General features: G+C 48.6%; 1 protein-coding gene across 1 annotated transcript; it reads left to right on the forward strand.

Annotated features, from left to right (window-relative positions):
* The first annotated feature begins 1815 nt into the window (after positions 1–1815).
* MEIOC (meiosis specific with coiled-coil domain) lies at positions 1816–19285 on the forward strand. The gene is made up of 8 exons (XM_085562058.1): positions 1816–1901; positions 3679–3804; positions 8360–8517; positions 8645–8749; positions 10104–11943; positions 13454–13588; positions 15651–15831; positions 17718–19285. Exons 1-8 carry the CDS (start codon positions 1896–1898, stop codon positions 18008–18010), a joined length of 2844 nt encoding a protein of 947 aa, XP_085418184.1. The 5' UTR covers positions 1816–1895; the 3' UTR covers positions 18011–19285.
* The last annotated feature ends 1574 nt before the right edge of the window (positions 19286–20859 follow it).

Here is a 20859-nt window from a genome sequence, read left to right on the forward strand (position 1 = left end):
ACAATGATATCCATGCGCTGGCAGAGTATCTAAACCAGCAGCAACAATGAAAAGTATAAATAAACACAGGCTGTGACCCCTGCTTGTCCCAGCTCCGCCTGCCGCCAGCTCCCCTGCGGCTTCTCCTCCAGCCGAGCAGCTCCGGGAGTGCCCAGCAGGGCACAGACCCTGCCGCAGGCACCTGGGGACAGCTGTGTCACTGGTGACGGGTGACAGAGGGTTCCTCTTGCTCCTGTAAGAGATGAGGAGGGCTGAGGAGATGGCTGGCACCTGGTCAGGGCCGCTGTGGAAGGGCTGTCCGACCATCCAGGAGCCACCCTGGCTGTCACTGTCACCACCTGAGCTTGGCACCAAAGCCCCTTTGCAGCTACAGCCCCACACTGACAGTCAGACCCGGCTTCCCACAGCAGTCAATCATCTCAATCCAGATTATCTAATCTTGGTGCAATAATTAAATAGCAAATTAACAGCTCAAACTGGTGCCTCTGAGGAGGGACCCCAAACAAAGGAAATCCTTGGCTTGTACACCCTTACATCGTGTGTGTAGAGTCTGGGTCACCAGCTCCTGCTGTCCTGGGTGGCCAGTCCCCTGGCTGGCCACAGGTCCCCGCTGCCCTTTGCTGTGCAAAGGCTTGGAGAGCCTTAGGCTGTTCAGAGCCCATCCTGCAGCTCCAACCCGGCCCTGAATGGATTCGTCATGGGGCTGGGAGGGGGCAGCCCCTGAGGGCGGCCTTGGCACGGGGTCGGGGGCATCGGGGCCAGGGGGGTGACAGGGTGTGGAGGAGGAAAGGTCTGGAGGGGTGACTGGGCCGGGGCAGTGATGGAATGTGGGCAATGACAAAGTGCAGAGGGGTGACAGGACCCGGGGATGACAGGGTCTGGGGGGTGACAGGGTTGGGGGGTGGAAGGGTCTGGGGGTGATAGAGTCCAGGAGGGTGAAGGGGTCAGGGGTCTGAGAGGGCCCAGGGGGGTGGCAGGGCCCTGAGGTGACAGGGTTGGGGAGGTGACTGGGCCCGGGGGTGACAGGTGACAGGGTCGGGAGGTGACAGGGTTGGGGAGGTGACTGGGCCCGGGGGTGACAGGTGACAGGGTCGGGAGGTGACAGGTGGCAGGGCCCGGCGGTGACAGTGCCCAGCAGGGCTGGCAGGGCTCGGGAGGTGACAGAGCCCGGGGGTGGCAGAGCTCGGCGGGGTGACAGGACCAGAGGTGACAGGGCCCGAGGCTGGCAGGTGACAGAGCCCGGAGCTGGCAGAGCCCGAGACTGGCAGGTGACAGAGCCAGGCAGGGGTGACAGGGTCGGGGAGGTGGCAGGTGACAGGGCCCAGCGGGGATTGCAGAGCCCGGAGGTGGCAGGGCCCGGAGCTGACATGTGGCAGAGCCCGGAGGTGGCAGGGCCCGGAGCTGCCATGTGGCAAGGCCCGGAGGTGGCAGGGCCCGGAGCTGACATGTGGCAGAGCCCGGAGGTGGCAGGGCCCGGAGGTGGCAGGGCCCGGAGCTGGCAAGGCCCGGAGGTGACACGGCCTGGGGCCGCTCGGGGCGCTCTCTCGGGGCGCTGTCTCCGGGCGCTGTCTCCGGGCGAGCGGCGCCTCTGCGGCCGCTCATTGGCGGGAGGCACGAGCGATCTGTTTTCCCATTGGCTGCGCGCCGGCGGGCGGGGCCAATCGCGGCGCAGCGCTTTGCCGGCCGGGCGGCTGTCACATGGCCGACAGAGCCGCTCACGTTGCGCGGGGAGGTGCGAGGCGGCCGCGCGGGCGCTGATTGGCCGAGCGCCTCGGGCGCTGGCCAATGGGCGGGGGCGCGCGGGGTGCGGCGGCCGTTGGGTCGGCGCGAGGACAACGGGCGGAACTCGCCTCAGGCCGCCCCGCGGCGGCCCGCGCCGAGAGCGGCCCGGAGCCATGGAGGTGAGGGACGGGAGCGGGACGGGACGGCACCGGAATGGAGCCGGGATGGCACCGGGGTGAGCGGTGCGCCTCCGCCCCCACACACCCGGCGGGCCGCCGCGCCTCTCTTGGCCTTGACCCCCTCGGCGCTGAGGAGGCGCCGAGGCCCGACCCCGGCGGGTGTCCGAGCCCTGCTACCCCTTCCGGGATCCGGCGCCCTCCTGTGTGGGAGCAGGTGTGAGACACGGAGCTCAGGCCTGTGGGGAAAATACGCCTCAGCATCCTGAAAAGCACCTGCTTGCGGATAAAGGAACGAAGTATGGGTTTGGGGGTGTCTTTAGGGCTGCTTCTGGCCCTACAAGTTTGCCCATGTTCTGTGGGATTGCAGATTTTGCGAGTTAGGTGTCCCTGTGAATGGCAATCTCTGAGGAGAAAACATGGTACAGTAAGCTCAGGATGTAGAGCCGAGCTCCACAATAACTCAGTGCATTCATTTATTTGGAAAATGTGCCGGAAAAACACAGAAAAATGCCAGGGCATAACTGCCGTGTGAGCTGCAATGAAGCTCGTTTGGTACCTCCTCAGGGAGCTGCAGAAGGATATGTTTCTAGAGAGCAGAGCTTATTCAGAACCCTGGTCCTGGGGAACTTTGGCTTTTCTGAATTTATTCATCATTTCAAATGAGCTGGTATGGTAATATGCCTGTAACTTCACTTTTTTATTTGTTGGCTAAAGGGGGTTTTAGCTAGCCAGTTTAGCTTTTCCTTTTGTGCCTCAGCCTTAGGAGAAGAGCTCTCAGTTTTTGTTTGTTCTTATTCCTTGCTCCTGCTGGCCTGTGGTTTCTGGCACTTGGAGGGATGTCACTCTAACTGGGGTTGTTTCTCCCATAGTTACAGGACAGAGCAGAGTGTGTGTTGTGGGAAACTTCCAGCTCTTGACATCTGGAAATGCACATCCATGCCATCACGTAACTTAAACAGTGTTTGGGAGCAGTGATGGAAGGGCAAGAGGTGTCCAGGAATGTGTGAAGGCTGAATAACTCCTCTACTGCTGTTGGAGGAAGGGTTTCCTGCCCATGACAGGGGTTGGAACTGGATGACCTTTAAGGTCTCTTCCAAACCACAGAAGAATGCTCACACCATGATTGTGTGAGCATTCTTCTGTGCTTGATGTTGCCCTGTGGAGGCACTGATGTTGGGAAGTCCAGCAGGTGGAAACAGGGAGAGTGCAAATTTCTTCTTGAGCTGCACCCCCCTCGTCTCTGAACACCTTTGGAGTTTCTCGTGCTTTGGTGGGTTCAACTTTTCCTTCAGGGTAAATAGGAAAGTGTTTTACATCCATATATAGAACCACATACTTGAAAACCCAGATGGGACAGAATCCAGCAGTAAATTAGAAGTGTTAAAAGAAGTTAACATTGGTATAAAATCCACAGCTGTCAGCTATGTTTATAATTGTATCTCTGTGTGTAATTATGACTGTTCTGATGTCCCTCTCCTGCAGCCCCTCATGCTGTTCTGTTCTGATGTCCCTGTCCTTTTCCCTGTCCCCACAGCCCCTCATGCCATTTTGTTTGTTCTGATGTCCCTGTCCCCACAGCCCCTCACACCGTTCTGTGTGTTCTGATGTCCCTGTCCTGCAGCCCCTCCTGCCATTCTGTTTGTTCTGATGTCCCTGTCCCCACCGCCCCTCATGCCATGCTGTTTGTTCTGGTGTCCCTGTCCTTTTCCCTGTCCCCACAGCCCCTCACGCCGTTCTGTGTGTTCTGACGTCCCTGTCCTTTTCCCTGTCCCCGCAGCCCAACGTGGCGTTCCGAGGCGGCGGCCGCTGCTGGGGCAGTGCGGAAGGAGGCGGGAGGCCCACGGATGTGTTCAGCACCGCCCTGCCGGGCTCTGCCTCGCTCTACGGCTGCTACAAATCACAGGTTCAGTTGGTTATTGATTATTTTTATAGCTCTGTAAGAGTTTGTAGTGCTTGTGAACAAAATGGTCAGAAGATGTTTAGACTAAAGTGGTTGCTTATACTGCTGAACGTAAATCACAGTGTTTGATATAACTGTAGTAAATCTTCACTGTTGTAACTTTCATCGGGGGGACAATGGCTTTTCTAATGCAGTCACTGATGAAGCTGTAGAGGATGTTTGTTAAAATGGTATTTCACCATTGCTCTAGTGAAATGTTCATGGTAATTGTTCTTCTGTTGGCATAAACAATTGGAGGCAGAGTGAGGAGCAAACACTTTCCTCTTTTAGGAAAACTGGAAAGTGAGTAAGAAGGAGAACCTTAGCTACTGCCTCAGATATTTCTTTAGTCCAAGTGTTTGTATGAATCAGTTCTTAGTCTGATCAGCAGAAAATGCCGGGGCAGGAGCTAAATATGTCAGCTCTCTCTTGGAATTTTTGCCTTTCATAGCCATAAACTTTCACTGAGGTAAAAGACTCAAATGAATTTTTTTTCCCAGTACATTCAAGACCAAACTTGCTGCTTCTTCCATCCAGGACTTGTTATTTTGTCAGACTACTCTCCTCCACAAAGGAGTGTATTGTGAGTCTTTGACATTTAACCCTGCAAAAACACCATTTATTGTTTCACTTACTGAGAGCTAGAAAGGCCTATTGCGTCTAAACCAAACAGATAAGATAAAAGTAAAGATGTCCCTTTTCATGTAATCAGGGTATAATGCCTTTCCTTAAGAAAATAAATGGCTGTAAGGTTTTTTTTCAGTACCTTAACACTCTGTAATGATGAGGAGAAAGGGGATCTAATTCCTAACTCACGGCAGGGGTCAACCAGTAGAAACTAGAGCAGATGTTTTAGGCTAATATTGTTGCTAGTTTTAAGAACTTCCTTAAGTGTAGGTGAAGAATTGGGTTGAGAAAAGAGACATTGTTTATTCTGTGCATGGTGCCCGGGGAAGTTTCCCACAAGCCAAGCACAGCAAGGAATGAAAAGAGAGAATTTAGACACTAAAGTTTGCATAAACCTGCCTGTCTAATCCACAGTTCCTGCTTGCCTAATGCAGTCACTGAGCTTGTGCAGCCTTAAAATATCCCTCCTGTGGTGATCTCCATCTTTCTTTGCTCATTCCATTACCTCATGGATTTCTTTAGTGCCATGATGGATAGTAAGATAGAGTTTCTGCTATTGTTTTTAGCTGCTTTTAACTGCCTCTGCAAATTTTTACATTGTAGCAATTTCTATACCAGCATAAGGCTCATACCCATAGGGCTAGGTTGTATAGTTGAAATTAAGATATAGGGATTTTCTTATTCATTGAAATGAAGCTACTGGAAGTTGACTAGTTAGAATCTCTGAGCGGGGTAAGTTTACAAACACAAAAATTAGAATGTGATTTAATCGATTAGCTGTTTCTATATCTGCACAACAAGTACTTACAGCATACTCACCTTTTACTCATGTATCTGAGTATCATTTTTATATTAATCAGTGGTGGAATTTCAAAATTACAGATGTCCTGTTCCATATCTAGGCAGAAATCTTGGATTTCAATTGTATTTCCTTCAGCTGTTGTCCATGTGCTGTGGTTTGTCATCTGTTTCTTTCTTAGTGGGTCCATGCTCTGTGTCCTGTTGGATGCCTTGTGGTTCCATTATTGATCAGGTCTAGAGCAATAATAGCATTAATATTATATACTATAGTTTTAAGTATAGTCAATTTTAATAGTGTTTTTTGTTTACCTCCTTCCTTAATTGCATACAGGCTGATTTCCCAGTTTTGAGGTGCTTTGGGAGGCATTAATGGTCAGGGATTTCCTTTTACCTTTACTTGTATCCAATGGCCTTCTGCTACTACTTTAGCTCCTGTAGCTCAGCAATAATATTTACCTTCATCCTCCTTATGCATCAAAGGAAATTTTAGAGAGTGTATGTTGTCAGGTTCCATCTAGTTGTATCATTAAAAATTTATATTCTCTTCCATCCTCCTTAAACAATTGTACAATTGGTTTCTTGTTACTGTCTTTGACCGGACAAGAAAGAGCAAAAGGATTACATATACAAGTTTCGTATTCAGAAAGGCAAGGCAATTCGGGAAAACATGTTGCAATAAGAATCCTCACCAGTGTAAAATTTTACCACCATTATAGCAAGTTTGACATCTGGCACTGTGTTGGCAATCCTGGTCTGTACAGTTGTGTTTGTCTAAAATAATTACTGCAGTTGGAATTGCTACTACCCCTTGAGGATATTCAAGTTCTGTGTGAGACAGGCCTTCTCCCTGGGCACAGTTCATGGAGTTACTTTTTAACGTTTTTAGTCCTGGAGGTCCAGAGGAGGTGATTTCTCACTTACCTCATCCTATTTTTTTTTCAGTCCTGAATGATGCTTCCACGGCTCTAGTCCTTGAAGTTTCACAGCTGTGTGTGTATGTGTTGAAATGAACCTGGTATGGTCCATTCCCGTGTTCCTTTGGTGCCTCACTGTTCCATGGTCTTGGACCCAATTTCCCACCTGGATGTCATGAACAGGAAAGTCCAGATCAATTAGATTTCTGCAATGAAAGTACTTGTTGATAAAGGACAAAATTCTTCTTGGAGAGATAACATAATTACACAAGTGTTCTTGGCCCAGATATTCACAGAATGTGGTTTGTAAGAGACTATCTGATAAGGTCTCCTGTATAGATTTCAAAAGGACTGAGTTTCTCTCTGGATTGAGGTGTTATTCTGACTCTCAGTGTTGCTGGTTGCAACATCTCAGGCCTCCTTGTTTTGTCTTTTGTTCCTTCTGTGATACATTAAGATTTTGATTGGGCAGGGCCAGCTGGATGAGTGTAGCCTCAGGTGTTCACTGGCCAGGTGGCCTTCCCTAAATGTAGATCCCAATCTTTGAAGGTCCCACCACCCACTGTTTCCAGTATGGTTTTTAACAGTGTGGTTTTTACTGCTCAACTTCCCCAGAGCCTAATGCTCCATGCCCAGTACAACAAATGCTTGGATCAGATTTGTTTCCAGCCTGCTCTGGGCAGATCTGTTGTTAACCCAACCCTTTGTGTCTCATGTTTGTTGGGTGCCAGTTAAGGCTGTCTTGGTTTGGGAATGGCACTTCCCAGTTCAGTTCTCCCACTGAGACTCTCCAAACCACACAGTGATCTCCCCTGCTCTCCCCTTCCCCTCCCTGCTGTGGCACTGTGGAGAGGAGAATTGGAGGCACAAAAGGGAAAGAACACAGGCTGAGGTAAGAATAATTTACTTGGAGCAGTGATGAGAGAAGAAAAGGGAAGGTAACAGCAACAGCACTCATGGTAGAGGGTACAGGGAAGGATTCACATGGAAAAGTTTCCAGTTATACTGGATGGCTCCCTCCAGCACATTTTCTTGACTGGAAGGATCTCCTTCTCTTTGGGAAAGAGCCCCTTTCCCCCACCCCAGGCAATGAGGTTGGGAGGTACAGAATAACTTCTGGATCCTGGCCATGCCTCTTCCCAGCTACTGCAAAAAATTAACCCTGTCCTCTCCAGAACCAGGACAGTTTGCTGACATACCTGTCGGTATCATGTGCCTAGGAATGATCTCTTTCAGTAGTACCTCACCAAACTCCTCAGCCTGGTTGGCTTGGCAGGGGAAAGCTTCAGGCCCCCAGGAAATCCATCAGCTATTACCAGTAAGTATTGATACCCATTCTGCTATGGCAATGAGAGAAGTCTATTTGCCAATAGTTTCCTGATGTGTTCCTTTTTTGGCTTGTTCTGGGGGAGCCTGAGGCTGGGTCTGTGGATGCACACTGTGGTTCATATTTCTTCGCTATACTTTTTCTGATGTCTCCCATTCCAGTCCCAAGGGTGCACAGTTTTATATTGTTTTCCAAAAACCTTGGGCTGTTCTTAAATCCCTGTGGTAAGGTCCACCATAATTGAGTCTTTGGCCCCATTTGTGGATTCTCCCATTCAAAGCATACAGCTCCTGGCTTTGGTGTCTGGTGGCATAGAAGAAAGCATCTTACAAGTCCAGTACCCACACTGTTATATGCCTGCCTAGGACTTTTGTGGGGGGTCTCTGGGTGGTTGGGGAGGTGTCCCCTACTCAGTTGCCAGCAAAGGTCAGCTCAGGACACACAGAACACAAGGCTGAGTGACAAAGAAGTTTGATGTGCAGCTCCAGCACCTTCTTCTTAAACAATTGCCAGGCAGGATGTAAAATACGAAAGATTTCCAGAAGCTTTAAGCAACATTAGTTTAGCACACCTGAGAGCATCTGTTTGAACAGAGGGGTGAAAGGTGGGAATGATACCATCAGCTTCCATCTGAAACAGATGGCAAGGGAAGGGACAGAGACACATTAATGTCTTCTGCTTAAAGACATTTACGTGGCCTGCAATAGTTGTATTCCAAATGTGTGGTTTGCTTACTTCTCATCTGCTGGTTCCTCCAAGGGTGAGCTCAGTTACAAGCATATACAATGACAAAATGGCGGTTTGATGTGTTTCATATTAAACAAATGCTTTTATTGTACATTAAATGCAGAATGAAGAAAATGTGCAGTTACCTCAGGCCTACAGTTCTTCCCTTTCAACATCAGAGTACTCTGCACCCATGGATCCTTCCCTTTTGTACCCCCCTTGGTCTACATGTACAGATGACACCAAGCAGCCTGCTGCTCCTCAGATTAACCTGAAGTCCAGGTAGTCATCCTTGTCAGAGAGTGCATGTGTGTGTTGGAGTAGATGGATTATATTTTTCTGTTTAATTTAACATAGGAGGTACTTTGAATGAAGGAATTCTATTTATTAACACACAGTTGGTTTTCAGGATTCAGCCTGAAAGGAATGATTATGGCAGTGAAACTGATTTGTATGGACTCGTGTCAGACATCTTGGAAGAACAAGACAAACCACAGCCGTGCTTTGCTGAGGGGTGAGTGAAGTGCAGATGACAGAAACTCCCCTCTCTGGTCTCACTGTGCTCCTGAGTCAGCTCCATCTGCTGCTGACCAGGCCCCATGTTCTGTGAGCTTCCTCTCCCTTCCCCTCATCTTCCAATGTTTCACTTGGGATACTTGGAAGCTTTTCTTAAGGCACTTATATGGCATGGCAGCTTCTGGCTCTCTGGCATTTACAGAACTTGTTAATTGGCATTTTTGAAATAAGATCTTAACAAGTGTTGTGGACATGCTGTATTCACATGAATCCCCTGGATGTATGCCTTGGTCTGTTTTTTAATTTTAATCAAGACTGAATTCAGATTTTAGGTTTCTTTCTTAATTTCAATTCACAGAAAAAATACACAGACTCCTTCACATTTGCCTGAACTGGCAGGAGAAAATTCCATACAAAATTAATGTTTCTTCCTGTTAGTGCTATGTAAGCAATATTTGTGTTTCTAAATGTCAGGTTTATTTTGCCTCTCTTCCTGCACCAGAAGAGACAATTCCATAGTTGTAACAACATGACACAAAAGGGTGCAGATCCAGCATCCTGAAGATACTTACAGAGCTCTCGTGTCTTTTCTTTTTCCAGGTCCAAGAGACAGGGGAGCCCAGTTCTCAGTTTCCCAAGCCAGGCACTGCTGTTCCTTTCTGTCTTCCCAAACAGTTCCAGTGATTTCTCTATGGGTGCTGAGTTATGTGGCTGAAATCAGGGAAAACTACAGAGTCAGTCTTGATATCATGAGACAACTCTGTAATCCCTTTGCTATGGACAGGCAGGGCTGGTTCAGTATTCCCAGATTTGGCCTGCAGTGGCTTCCAGGAATAATTTCCCCTTTACTTAGTCTGATTAAAGTTCTCCTTGGCAGTCAGGGATTGATGGTCCTGTGTGAATTCATTCTGGTTAGTAGAAAGAAATGAGGTGTGCTGGGATGCTGACTCTGGCTTTACCTGCAGGAAGCAGTGCACAAGTGAGGTGAGAGAGAAGGATTTTCTCTGGAGTGCTGGGAAATGGCTTGGGAAGAGTGAGGGCTGTACTTGGTGCTGATCCAGGAGTAGTTTGGTGAGGATGAACAGGACTGACAGACCAGGGTTTGATGTGTACAGATCCCTTGCAGCTTGAGGGTCTGTCCATAGCTCCTGAGCTGTGGGAGAATCAGTTTTCTCAGCTAGATATTGGAAACTAAGGATGACAGGACTGGGTAGAAGTTGAAGTCAGACATCTTGGAATCATTTGAGAGAAATTATTTAGGAATAACTCATTTCTTAAACTTTATTTTGTGTTTGGGAATGATGAGCAGCAGCACAGATCGGTGTCTAACCATGTGTTTCTTGTTTTTCAAGGAGTTGCCCTCCCACCCTGAAGTCTGTGTGGCCAGTGAACACAACCAGAATGGAGCACCATGACCTGTTGCCAGAAGCCAGGAGGGCAGTTGTTGGAGCAGTGCCCCAGCAGGGTTTCTATGGCAGTGAGTCCCTCCCTGCTGCTGACAAGCAGTTCCTGCAGAGTCCCACTCTGGTGGCACAGCAGAAAGCAGACGATTGTTACCGCAGCTTTGCCGGAGTGGATCTGGAAGAGCAGAGCTTGTACTCTGCCAGGAGTGATCGTGCCAATGGCTGCAACTTGCAGACTAATGAGAGTATGAAGACAACACCTGTATATCAGAACTATCCCTACATGAAGAACACTTTTGCAGCCCAGGCTGGGTACTCAGAAGCAATCAAAGACTCAGGAGTTGATGCTTATTCTTATGGAAGGGAGAAGGTGTGTCCCAAAGGAGCAGATGCACAGGCGCACCCAAAGCGGGCAGAAGCATTCCTTCCACAGTGTCACAGATACAATGAGATCACAGATTATACCAGATACACTGAATATTCTCATGCTGGTAAAGCGAAGCCCAACAAGGGCACCAGTTGTAGCCTCCAAGAAAATAGAAAGCTGGTAAATGGAACCCCTGAGGCACCATCTCTGGATGCAGAGCCCTATGCTAAATTATTTCAAGTTAAATCAGGAACTCAGAAAAAATTTGAAGATACAATTTCAGATCAGCACGACTTTACATTTCCCAAGTCTGTAGGACTTGTATCAGAAAAACAGTTTGCAAACGAATCTTCCTTTGGCACTGATTTTGGGCAAAAATTTGAATATGGACTAAAATCTTTTGCAGCTTGTCCAGGGAATAATGGTGTGGAAAAGCAGCAGCTTTCCAAGGCCGATCTTCAGAATCCTGAATTCTATAAATCACTCCCACTGTTGCCCAGTGCAACAGTCCCCTCAGCAGGCTCTAGTGCTAGGCCAGGATGGATGAACATCCAAACCAAACCCACGGCTTCTGGCCCCTTCCAGAATCCAAGTCCTTCGTTGAAACTGAATAATCAGTCACCTGCATTTCCAAAAAGTTCTCGTCATTCTAATGATGGTTTTCAGTTGCCATCTTCAAATTTGCCTTTAAATAGTAATTTACTTCACAAGTACTGTCAAGACAACACATTACTCTCCAGCCTTGACTTCAACTACAGCACTGCAGAGCGAGCTCGGGCAGCTGCGTGCATGGAAGCCCTGGTTAGGGGTGGGGAAGAGAACTTCATTGAGTACCTCAGTGAGAAGAAGTTGAAGCAGCCAAATGGATTCTGTGACAGTTACTTGGCTCAGCAGCTGGGGATCATTGACAATCTGAACAAACAGCGTTTCCAGCTGAAGCCGCAGAGTGAGCACTGTGATCTGGAAGGGCAGAACCAGGCGGATGAGGTGTTTCAGGACATGCACCAGGAGTTACTGGAGTCTCAGGGGCAGCTGCATCTTGGGGCAGGGAACGGGGACACCAGTGCCATTGGTGCTGGGAGCTGCCTGCAGTCTCCAGGCATTCCCAACTACGTGGTAGGTGACTTCAGGCGGAACCGGCGGCTGGGCCCCAGCACCTTCCCCATGAGATCTGCTCACCTCTTGGACCGGTCCGTGGTGCCTCTGATGGAGCCTCACACCTTGTTCTCCCAGAACGATCTCAAACGCCTCTACCCCTGCTTTACGGAGAAGATGTATGGTGACAATGCCCTTTCTGGTTTCGTGTCAGCATTTGGATTTCAAAAGCAAGTTAAAAGTCGCAGTGGGCCTGCCAGCGAGCTGCATGTGAGACTGGAAGAGTGTTATGAGCAGTGGAGAGCTTTGGAGAAAGAAAGAAAGAAGGTAAGAAAACCAAACTACAATAATATCACAGATTTGATGTAGATCTCATCCTGCTCAGTGGAGTCACAAACCATGGGTAGTTCTGCTGTTAAGAGTTTAAATGCTTGATGGGACTTCAACGTTACAAGTTTGTTTCTCTGTTTGTTTTGAGATAGAAAGTGAAAGGTGTGGAGATTTGTAGCCTAGCTGGAAGCACAGCTAATGTTGTATGGAACATTGCACTAAAAGCAGGAATTCAGGGGCTTTTCCAGTCCCAGGGCTGGGGAAGGTGTGTTCATGAGGAGCAAAGATGTGCTATACCATTTTTATTAATACAATAAATACAGTGCCTCTGAGACTTTGAAAGCAAATCCAGTAAATATGTTGCCAGTAGTTGCTTTGTATAGAGGGGCTGAGGAGTAGTGAGCCCAGTTTAAGGATGAGAGGTGGTGTCTGGGGGGTGCATGGAAAGTGCAAGAGAGTAAAAACTGGCATGTGTGTGGCCAGGGGCCATGGTGGGAGAAATTCAGTTTTATCACAGAATCGCAGAATGGTTTGGGTCAGGAGGGACCTTAAAGCTCCCTCAGTCCCACCCCCTGCCATGGGCAGGGACACCTTCCACTATCCCAGGCTGCTCCAAACTCCATCCAACCTGGCCCTGGACACTTCCAGGGATGGGGCAGCCACAGCTTCTCTGGAAAACTTGTGCAAGGGCCTCTCCACCCTCACAGGGTACAGTTTATTTCTAATATCTAGTTTAAAGCTGTTCTCTCTGTGTGAAGCCCTTCCCCCTTGTCTTGGCACTCCATGCTCTTGTTGATAGTGGACCACTTATGAAACCATCCAAGAATTGCTGTTTTAAAGCAGTTTTAGCTAATTCTGTGTTGTTATGTGTGTTTTAGAGTGACATAACAAGGGGATGGAAGAGGTGGAAACTGGGAATCTTGCAAACAGTTTTCAAAATAGTTTTCTGGTGACTAAATAAGCTATAGAATCCTGGAGTGGTTTGGTTTAGAAGGGACCTTAAAGACCATCCTGCTCCACCCTCCTGCCATAGGCAGGAACACCTTCCACTAGACCAGGGTGCTTAGGAAAAAATCTTTCTGTAGTTTAATCTTTACAAAAATTAGATTAATTGCTGGCTGAAGCAATTTTATTTTTATTTTATGTGTGAGAGCCACATCTGTTTGGTCATTTTTTTCTCCCTGTAATTCTGACTTGCCTCCATTTTATTTCCAGGCAAAACCAGTACAGGCTGTAGTCAGAGTGAGCAGACATAGCACTGCTGGAACACGGTGTGTTGGCACGATTGCTTTAGTTGAACTGCTTTGAGTAAAGCAGTTGTTCACTTAAAGCAGGTGATTGTCTCACCAGAGAGTTAAATCCCAAATGCCTGAATCCTCATTGTCTCCTTTAAAAATCTCCAAAATCCTGATGGGAAGAAATTGAACCTGGTATTTTTCCTTGTTTCTGTAATGAAGCACACTCTGCATGTACATTCTGAGGGAGTTGTTCTTTTGTTTTCCTGCAGACTGAATCAGCTCTTGCTAAGAATTTCCAAGGGAAGAAGGTTTCCAGTACTAACAGCATTCCAATTCCAAGGCTGACATCAAATCCATCAAGGGTTGATCGCTTAATTGTGGATCAGCTACGGGAACAAGCCAGAGTGAGTTTTAGGACTAAAAGAAATCTATTGAACTTACCCCACAGAACTTAGAGTACAGTGTGAGATAGGTAAGATGATCAGAGCAGCTTTTCCCAAAATAGCTTTGTTCTTTATTGCTGTGCAGGGAATAGCATTTCAGCGGTCCCTGTTAGCACTTCTGCAGCTCCAGGGTGCTGTTTCCAGGGAAGCACAGAGGGGCTGAGGCTCACAGTTACATGTGCCAGGAGGATGTGGTTCCTGGTGCAGGAGCATGCACGTGGTGCAGCATCCAGTCCTGGAGCCTGTGCACAGCTCTCAGGGGTGCTGCATTCAGAGCAGCTCGGCAGAGAAATGTTCACTCTGGATTTGGAGACACTGTGATGGAGGAGGTATTTGTGGGGAAAAAACAGGTTTAGTTAATGTTTGGAAGATACTGACATACATATTTGCTTGAGAGTCTGATATATTTTATATTTTAATCATCAAATGATTATTTGATGAACCTTCAGCCTGAGTTTCTGTTACCAATTAGCTCTTTAACCCAGTAGGGCAAGGGAGACTGGCATCTGCTGAGCTCTGTGGGCAAACCACAGTGCTGCTGACAGCCCCAGGGTCCTTGGGAAGGTGGCAGCTGGGGGAGGAGGGAACACAGACTGCCATCAGAATGGTGAGCGGCTGCTGTGGCCCTCCTGAGGCCCAGAGACCAGAGCCATGGTGCTGGTGCTGTAGGCAAGGACAAGCAGAAGCCAAACTGTACCCCCCTGCCAGGGGCTGTGGGGTGAAATGGTTCTGGGAAATGTTGGGTTTGGAGACAGCAGCAGTGCTGGGCCAGCCACTGGGCAGCAGGGGAGAGCAGCAGCCTGTCCTACCTGCCTCACACAGGAGAAATAATCCCTGGAGCTGTGTCTGCTCACTGCCTGCAGAACCTGCCTGGTGCTGCTCATCCAGCTGAGGGATGGACTGAAAGACATGGATGAGCTTAGTGTACTAAAACTCCTGCTCTACGAATCCCAAAAGAACAGCCTTAATTTCCATGTTTAGAAGGCTTGCCTGCCCTTATCCTCATAATTTAAAACAGCCTCCAAAACATGGCTAAAGCCTTCTCTAGCCATTTGAGGAACCAAACTTCAGCGTACAGCACCTCAAACCCTTGTTAGGTAGTTTTAAGAATGCTCCACAGCAGAGTGGGGCTGTTAAACCTGGACTCTAACATCAGAAATCTTGGTGATGGCCAGAGAGTAACCCTGGTACAAAGGTTTGAGTGGAAGCTGAGTTGGCTAAATCTGCAATTAACTCTTCAAAGTTTGAGCATTCATTTAAATCTTCTTGACAGTCACATGTATTCCTTTAAGGCATTAAGTGCAGCCATGGTCTGAGGAACATCCCAATTTGGGGTTTTTTAGTTTCTCTTTTTCTGCAGACCAATAACCAGGTTCTCAACATTATGTGACTGTGACTGAGGAGTCACTCACCATGTGGAAACCCACAAGTGATGTGACTGATGTAAGATAAGACAACAGAGATGCACATTTTCAGTGGACTAAAGAAACCTGAATTATTTCTGAATGTTTGTTTTCAGCTCCCTTAGTGCTGAGTGTTCATCCCAAAGTCAGCCCACACATGGTTCCACAGCAGCTTTCCCTTTCCCAGTGCAGCTGTGACTGCTGCTGGCCCAGGCTGGTCAAGTGGACCATCTGGGTTTTCACCCAGACATTGCAGCAGTGCTGTGAAAAGGGAGGAGACCCCAGTGCTGTGAATTCAGGGAAATGCCCATTGTTCTGAAACCACTTTTTGTTCATGGATGTCTCAAAGCTGTACAGATCTGGTATTAACCAGTGACCTGGGGGTCCTTACTGGGGGGTTGTAGCTTTGCTGTTGCGCTTTGCACACCCAGCCGTACCACAGCTTTGGGTTTAGAGATAACAAATCCCAAGTAAGAACTTAGAACTGCTTCAGCTGTAGCTTCATGAACTGTTCTCAAAATAAAGTAATAATTATCATTAATCTGTTCTCCCTAGTTAATTTTCCTGTAAGTGTGGATGAGTACAGTGTGAACCCCTGTAAAATGTGAATTGTTCATTAGGTTGTGACTTTACTGGGGAAGATGGAGCGCCTGCGCAGTTCTCCGCTCCACCCCAACATCTACACTGCTCTGGATAAACTCCTGGAGTCGATCCACGTGGTGCAGGCTCAGAGGAAGGATGAAATCGTCAGTGCTTCCAGTCGGCAGCGGCACGGCCCTCCCAGGTGCCAGGATGAGAGAGGTATAGCTGTGTTTATGTACATTGATAAGGTAGCTGGGAAGTTGAACATCTTGCAAAAATAAGTGAGGGGGTTATAATTCAAGTTTTAACTTACTTTTCAATGTTAGAACTTTGTCAAAGGCAGACTAGGTGGGGTTTGGATGAGGGTTTGAGGAGACACTAAACCTGGGTTTTAGAGATAAATAGGTTAAATCAATTTGGAGGTGGTCATTTCATTAATAAACTACCTAGGAATAAAAGTTAGTGGGGGTTTTGGTAACACATTCAGGGCTTGGAGGTGCTATTAAGCTATTGCCTCTTGCTTCTTCCTGTTCCTCATATTCCTCTTCTTAGGAGCCTCCAGCTCTGTCTTTATCTAGAACTTCCTTGGTATCTCTATGCTGAATCTGCCCCAAGTGACCAAGATGGTCTTAGTTTACAAATGGACTTCCTCTTCAAGTATCTTCTGTCTTAGACTGGCATAATTACAAGTCATATTTTGGATGGATGCACAAAAATACAATGGCAGAATGTTTTCATTCTTAATGGTATCCCAAATAAGCCAAATACTCAGCTTAACCTTTCACCAGTGCACAGGCAGAGTGGTAGGTTCCCTTGTCTCTGAGATGGGAATCAGGGTAAATTCCGGTTCCCTGTTACACTCTGACCTCCTACCTTGTGTCAGAAGCTGTCTTATGTTTTGGAATCTTCTGATCCTTTCTGCTGTTCTTTCTCCATCTGAATTACAGGGATTATTTTACTTCTTTGAGGTGTCCCATCATGCAGTTCTGTAATTCTCAAGTTTACCTCAGAAGATACACTGCAGCATTCTTTCTTTTCACCTGTTCTCCATTATTCTTATTTCTCTTTACCTTGACTGAAGATTATGGGACTTGTTAAAGTGAAGGGGGTTTTTGAGTGTTGTAGCCCTTGAAAATAATTGTCTTTGGAACAGAGTAGTCTGGGAAGAAATTGTCAGACCTGGAAATCCAGCTTCTTAGTGCAGCTGCTGGGAGAGGAGAGGAGGCAAGGCTCTGCACAGTGGGATCTGGTTACTTGCCTGGAGGGGTGGTGCTTGGTCCTCTGCCTCCTATCACTGTCTTGGGGTGTTGAACCTGGAGCAGCAGTAGGGGAGGATTTTTTTGAACAGTAAATTATTGGATGCAGTAACTGTATATGCTCTGTCAGACAAAACCTTGAGGAAATGGCCTGAAGCTGTTCTGGTTGTTCAGGAGCAGGTCTTGCTGGGCCCTGTTTCCACAACACCTCTCTGTTCCATCTGATCTGATATTAAGCATTTATCACAGAATCACAGGATGGCTTGGGTGGGAAGGGTCCTTAAAGATCATCCAGTTCCACCTCTGCCATGGGCAGGGACACCTTCCACTATCCCAGCTTGCTCCAAGCCCTGTCCATCCTGGCCTTGGACACTTCCAGGGGTGGGCATCCACAGCTTCTCTGGGCAGCCTGTGCCAGAATAACAGGACCTCAGCTCAGGTGACCTTTTACAGCTCCGTGGTTCAACACCTATTCACAGAACATGACCTGTGAGCTTTATCCAATGCCCCAAACAAGCTGTTCCTTCACCCATGGTCAGGATTTCTTGGCAGGACAGGTGAAGGACCCTGCTGTGACCCAGAAGGGGAGGGTCCAGGTGCCATTAGTGTGTGTGTGTACATGGAGCACCCCAGCGCTGGGGTGCATCTGCAGCAGGAAGGTTCTGTAATAAACTTAGAACCTAAAAACCACACACTTGCCTCACTGTGTGAAGGCAGAGAAATTCAGATCCAGCTTTTATTAACCTGTGAAGGGACAGACAAGGTCAGACACGAAAGGGACCGAAGGTGTGGGGTGAGGGCAGCCCCGGCAGTGCTCCAGGACTAAAGGGCGGTTTCTTCCCTCCACAGTGGTGCTGGCTCTGGCCACTGCGCTGCAAGCCCTGTGCCTGGTCACGCGCAAGGTGCGCACCGTGCTGTGGTGCGCCTTCCAGATGACCCTGCCCAAACCCTCTGCTGGCAGACGAGCTCGGGACAGACTTCCCCAGGAGGGGACAGCACCCGAAGAGAAGCGAGCCGAGACCCCCCTGGCCGCGGCCGCGGCCCCGCGAGGGCCCAGGGAAGGGGGTGCAGAGGGAGCCCCGGGGCCGGGCACGGACCTGCTCCGCAGTGTGTATGAGAGAGGAGACGTGAATTCCTCGTAATTTTTGGTTCTTTTAAGTTACTTCAAAGTTTCAACTGCTAAAGTTCATATTTAAAGCTGTATCTTGATGAGAAGTGACATTTGCCTTAAGGGCTCTCAGGTTAAGCTGTTAATGTGATGGGCAGGTTCAGAATGTTGTAAAGCCAAACTGGTGAATGTTAACTTAAAAAAATAATCAGACTAATTCATTAACAGCCAAGATATTATCTAACTCCTGCAGGTGAAGCCTGGTGTCCAACTCTCCACATAACTCCTTTTAGTTTTGCTTTAGGAAATAGCTTTTTAAATAATGATTCTTAAAGACTGTGGTGTGATGGGGTGTGAGGTTGGTGTCAGATCAGATTGTGATGTAAAATGGTTTCCTTATTGAACTAAAACCTGGAAACAGATAGAAAAAAGGCTGGAAATATCCACTATTCATGTAAAACTAGATATTTAAAATACAAATATTTATGAATTTGATTTTAAAGTCTATGTTTGGGAAAGGCAATATGCACCAGGTGCCACTAAATTACCAATAGAGCAGAATTGCTGTGTGAAACCATGAATTTAGTGAATGTGTTCAGATATTTGGAATGCTCTTGGGAACAAATTAACTACTGTTATAAAGTATTTAAGCATAATCAAAACTACGACAGGCAGACAGGATTGTCCTGCAGAGCTGTGAAGGAGCTTCAATAATGAGTGTTGTTTTTAATTTAACTTCAGAAAAGGTCGTGCCAAGTTCTGAAATTTGGATTTTCTTAAAGTTACTAGTTCGGTTTGAAATTTAATTGTCAACTTCTAGACTTCTTAGTTCCCTTCTGCATTTGGGCAGCTCCCAGCACTGGTGTTTGCTTGCAGCTCTCAGTCTTTCGGAGCAGGAGTAATGGACTCGCCAGCACCCAACGATGGTGCTCTGGACAGAGTGGCCTTGGGAAACACACTTTAACCAGTGGGTTAAAGTTACTGAGCTGACCATGCCTGCACAGCCTGGTACTGACGTGGCTTTGTTCTTCCTGCTGCTGGGAATGCTGATATGCAGAAGGGTGATGGCATCAGATAAATTGTCATTAGATGATGTGCAGAAACGACTGAGAAAGGCTTAGAAGAAGGTGGGGTGTGATCACGGCAACGACAGAAGTGCTGCCGGGTGAGTGGGGCAGAACAAGCACAGCTTCCTAACAGCCACTGCACTGGGGGTTGCTCAGTTTGGCCAGGCTGTGCTGATGTTAAAGCAAAACTGACTGTGCTGACTGGAGTTGTCTATAAGCAATAAATTCATTTTTGTTGAAGAGCTTCTGTTCTGCAAGTGTGTTTCCAGCTGGGCTCCTTGAGCCTGAACCGGTACCAGGGGGAAGCATTCAGTCTGTTATGGAACTGTGTTCAGGATAAAGCAGTGGGAATGCTGAAATGCCTCTCTGGAGACAGCTATGACCACAACATCCCTGGACATGCCAGGGGAGCCAGAGTAGGGAATGTTTCTTCCCTGCAAGTGTCTCAGCTCCAAGCTCTGCACTGCCAGGGAAGGCTGATGCAGCATTTCAGCTTAGGGGTGAGTCCAGAGTATTCCTGCTCTATAAATAACTCTGTGCCGTCAGTGCCAGCTGTGCACTGCTGACTGTCCTGAATGGAGCAGCAGTGGTTGGAGCTCCAGAAGCTGAGTTGCTGCCTGCCTGGGCACCTGATCCATGGCACAAACTGTTGGCATGGGAAGGGGTGGGCCCACAGTTCTAGGGGGCAGGGACAGGACCATGGGGTGGGCAGCGGGGGCACCCCTGCAGCCTCATGGGCTGGGAAGCATCAGCTCACTTTGAGTTTCCAACACCACTGGCTGCTGCTATGCTACTGCAGTTCCACTCTGCCCCAGGACAGCTGCTTGATCCCTGTCCCTGACAGGGCCTTTTACAACAGCAGAGTGAGGTTTAGCCAGACAGACAAAACAGTCTGGCCCAGCCCTGTGCCTGGCTGAGTGCAGGGACAGTGGTGCCTGCAGAGGGATCTGCAGGGCTGTGGGAGCCAGTTCCCACTGTGTGTGTGACTGTGCCCTTCTTGCATCCATGCAGACTCCTGTGGATGTGCACACACAATGTAGCCTGTTGTTCCTGTACAGGCTCTGGAGCACAGCAGTTGCAGAACTGGCTCAGGCCTTCCTCTCCTGAAGAGGTGAACACTGCCCTTCCCTTGACCCTCACAACAAAAGGTCTCAGGAGGCTGTGACAGGCTCAGGTGGGCTGTGCCTGTGCAGGTAGGCAGCTCCAGCCCTCAGCTTGCATTTTCCTTGGAAGCCAAGGGCTGGCCAGTTCAGTGCCAGGTCACAGAGCTCCAGGAAAAGCCACTTTGGCTGACAGAGATTGGCAGCAGCTGCTCCCAGAGAAAGTGGGATGCCAGCAGGAGGTGCGATGGCCCCTGCTGCCCGCCTCCTGAGCCCTGCAGGGGGCCAGGGCTGCCTCGGGCCCAGGCAGAGCCAGTGCCTCGCCCAGCCTCAGCCCAGGGCTGGTGTATGGGGCTCCAGGGCACCAGGAAGTGAGAGCTGGCGCTGAGTGACTCCCTCCCTCAAGAACTGCCCCTGCCCTGTTCCACTGCAGTCCCACACCCTGGCAGCTGCCTGAGCCACCTGAAATACCAACCAGGAACCGCCACAGCAGACCAATCCAGACTGGGGAGAGAGCCCTGGGGAGCAGCACAGCTGGGTCAGCTCCCAGGAAAGAGAGCACCACAGCCCTGAGAAACAAGGCCTGAATGAAGCTGAATCTGCACCAAGGCAGCAACAGGGGACCCTTCAGAAATGCCGCTGCTGGGCAAGGGGCCAGCAAGGACACATCACTGGCACTGCCAATATGAATGGCAACATCACTCAGAGGACCCCAC

Source organism: Lonchura striata, chromosome 27 (assembly GCF_050655825.1).
Source record: "Lonchura striata isolate lonStrDom1 chromosome 27, ASM5065582v1, whole genome shotgun sequence".
Classification (NCBI taxonomy): domain Eukaryota; kingdom Metazoa; phylum Chordata; class Aves; order Passeriformes; family Estrildidae; genus Lonchura; species Lonchura striata.

Excerpts from the sequence above, each read along its gene's own strand:
- MEIOC (XM_085562058.1), top strand. Across the intron at positions 8,518-8,644 it reads CAGATTAACCTGAAGTCCAG|GATTCAGCCTGAAAGGAATG; the intron begins GTAGTCATCCTT and ends GTTGGTTTTCAG. Across the intron at positions 8,750-10,103 it reads CAGCCGTGCTTTGCTGAGGG|GAGTTGCCCTCCCACCCTGA; the intron begins GTGAGTGAAGTG and ends TTGTTTTTCAAG.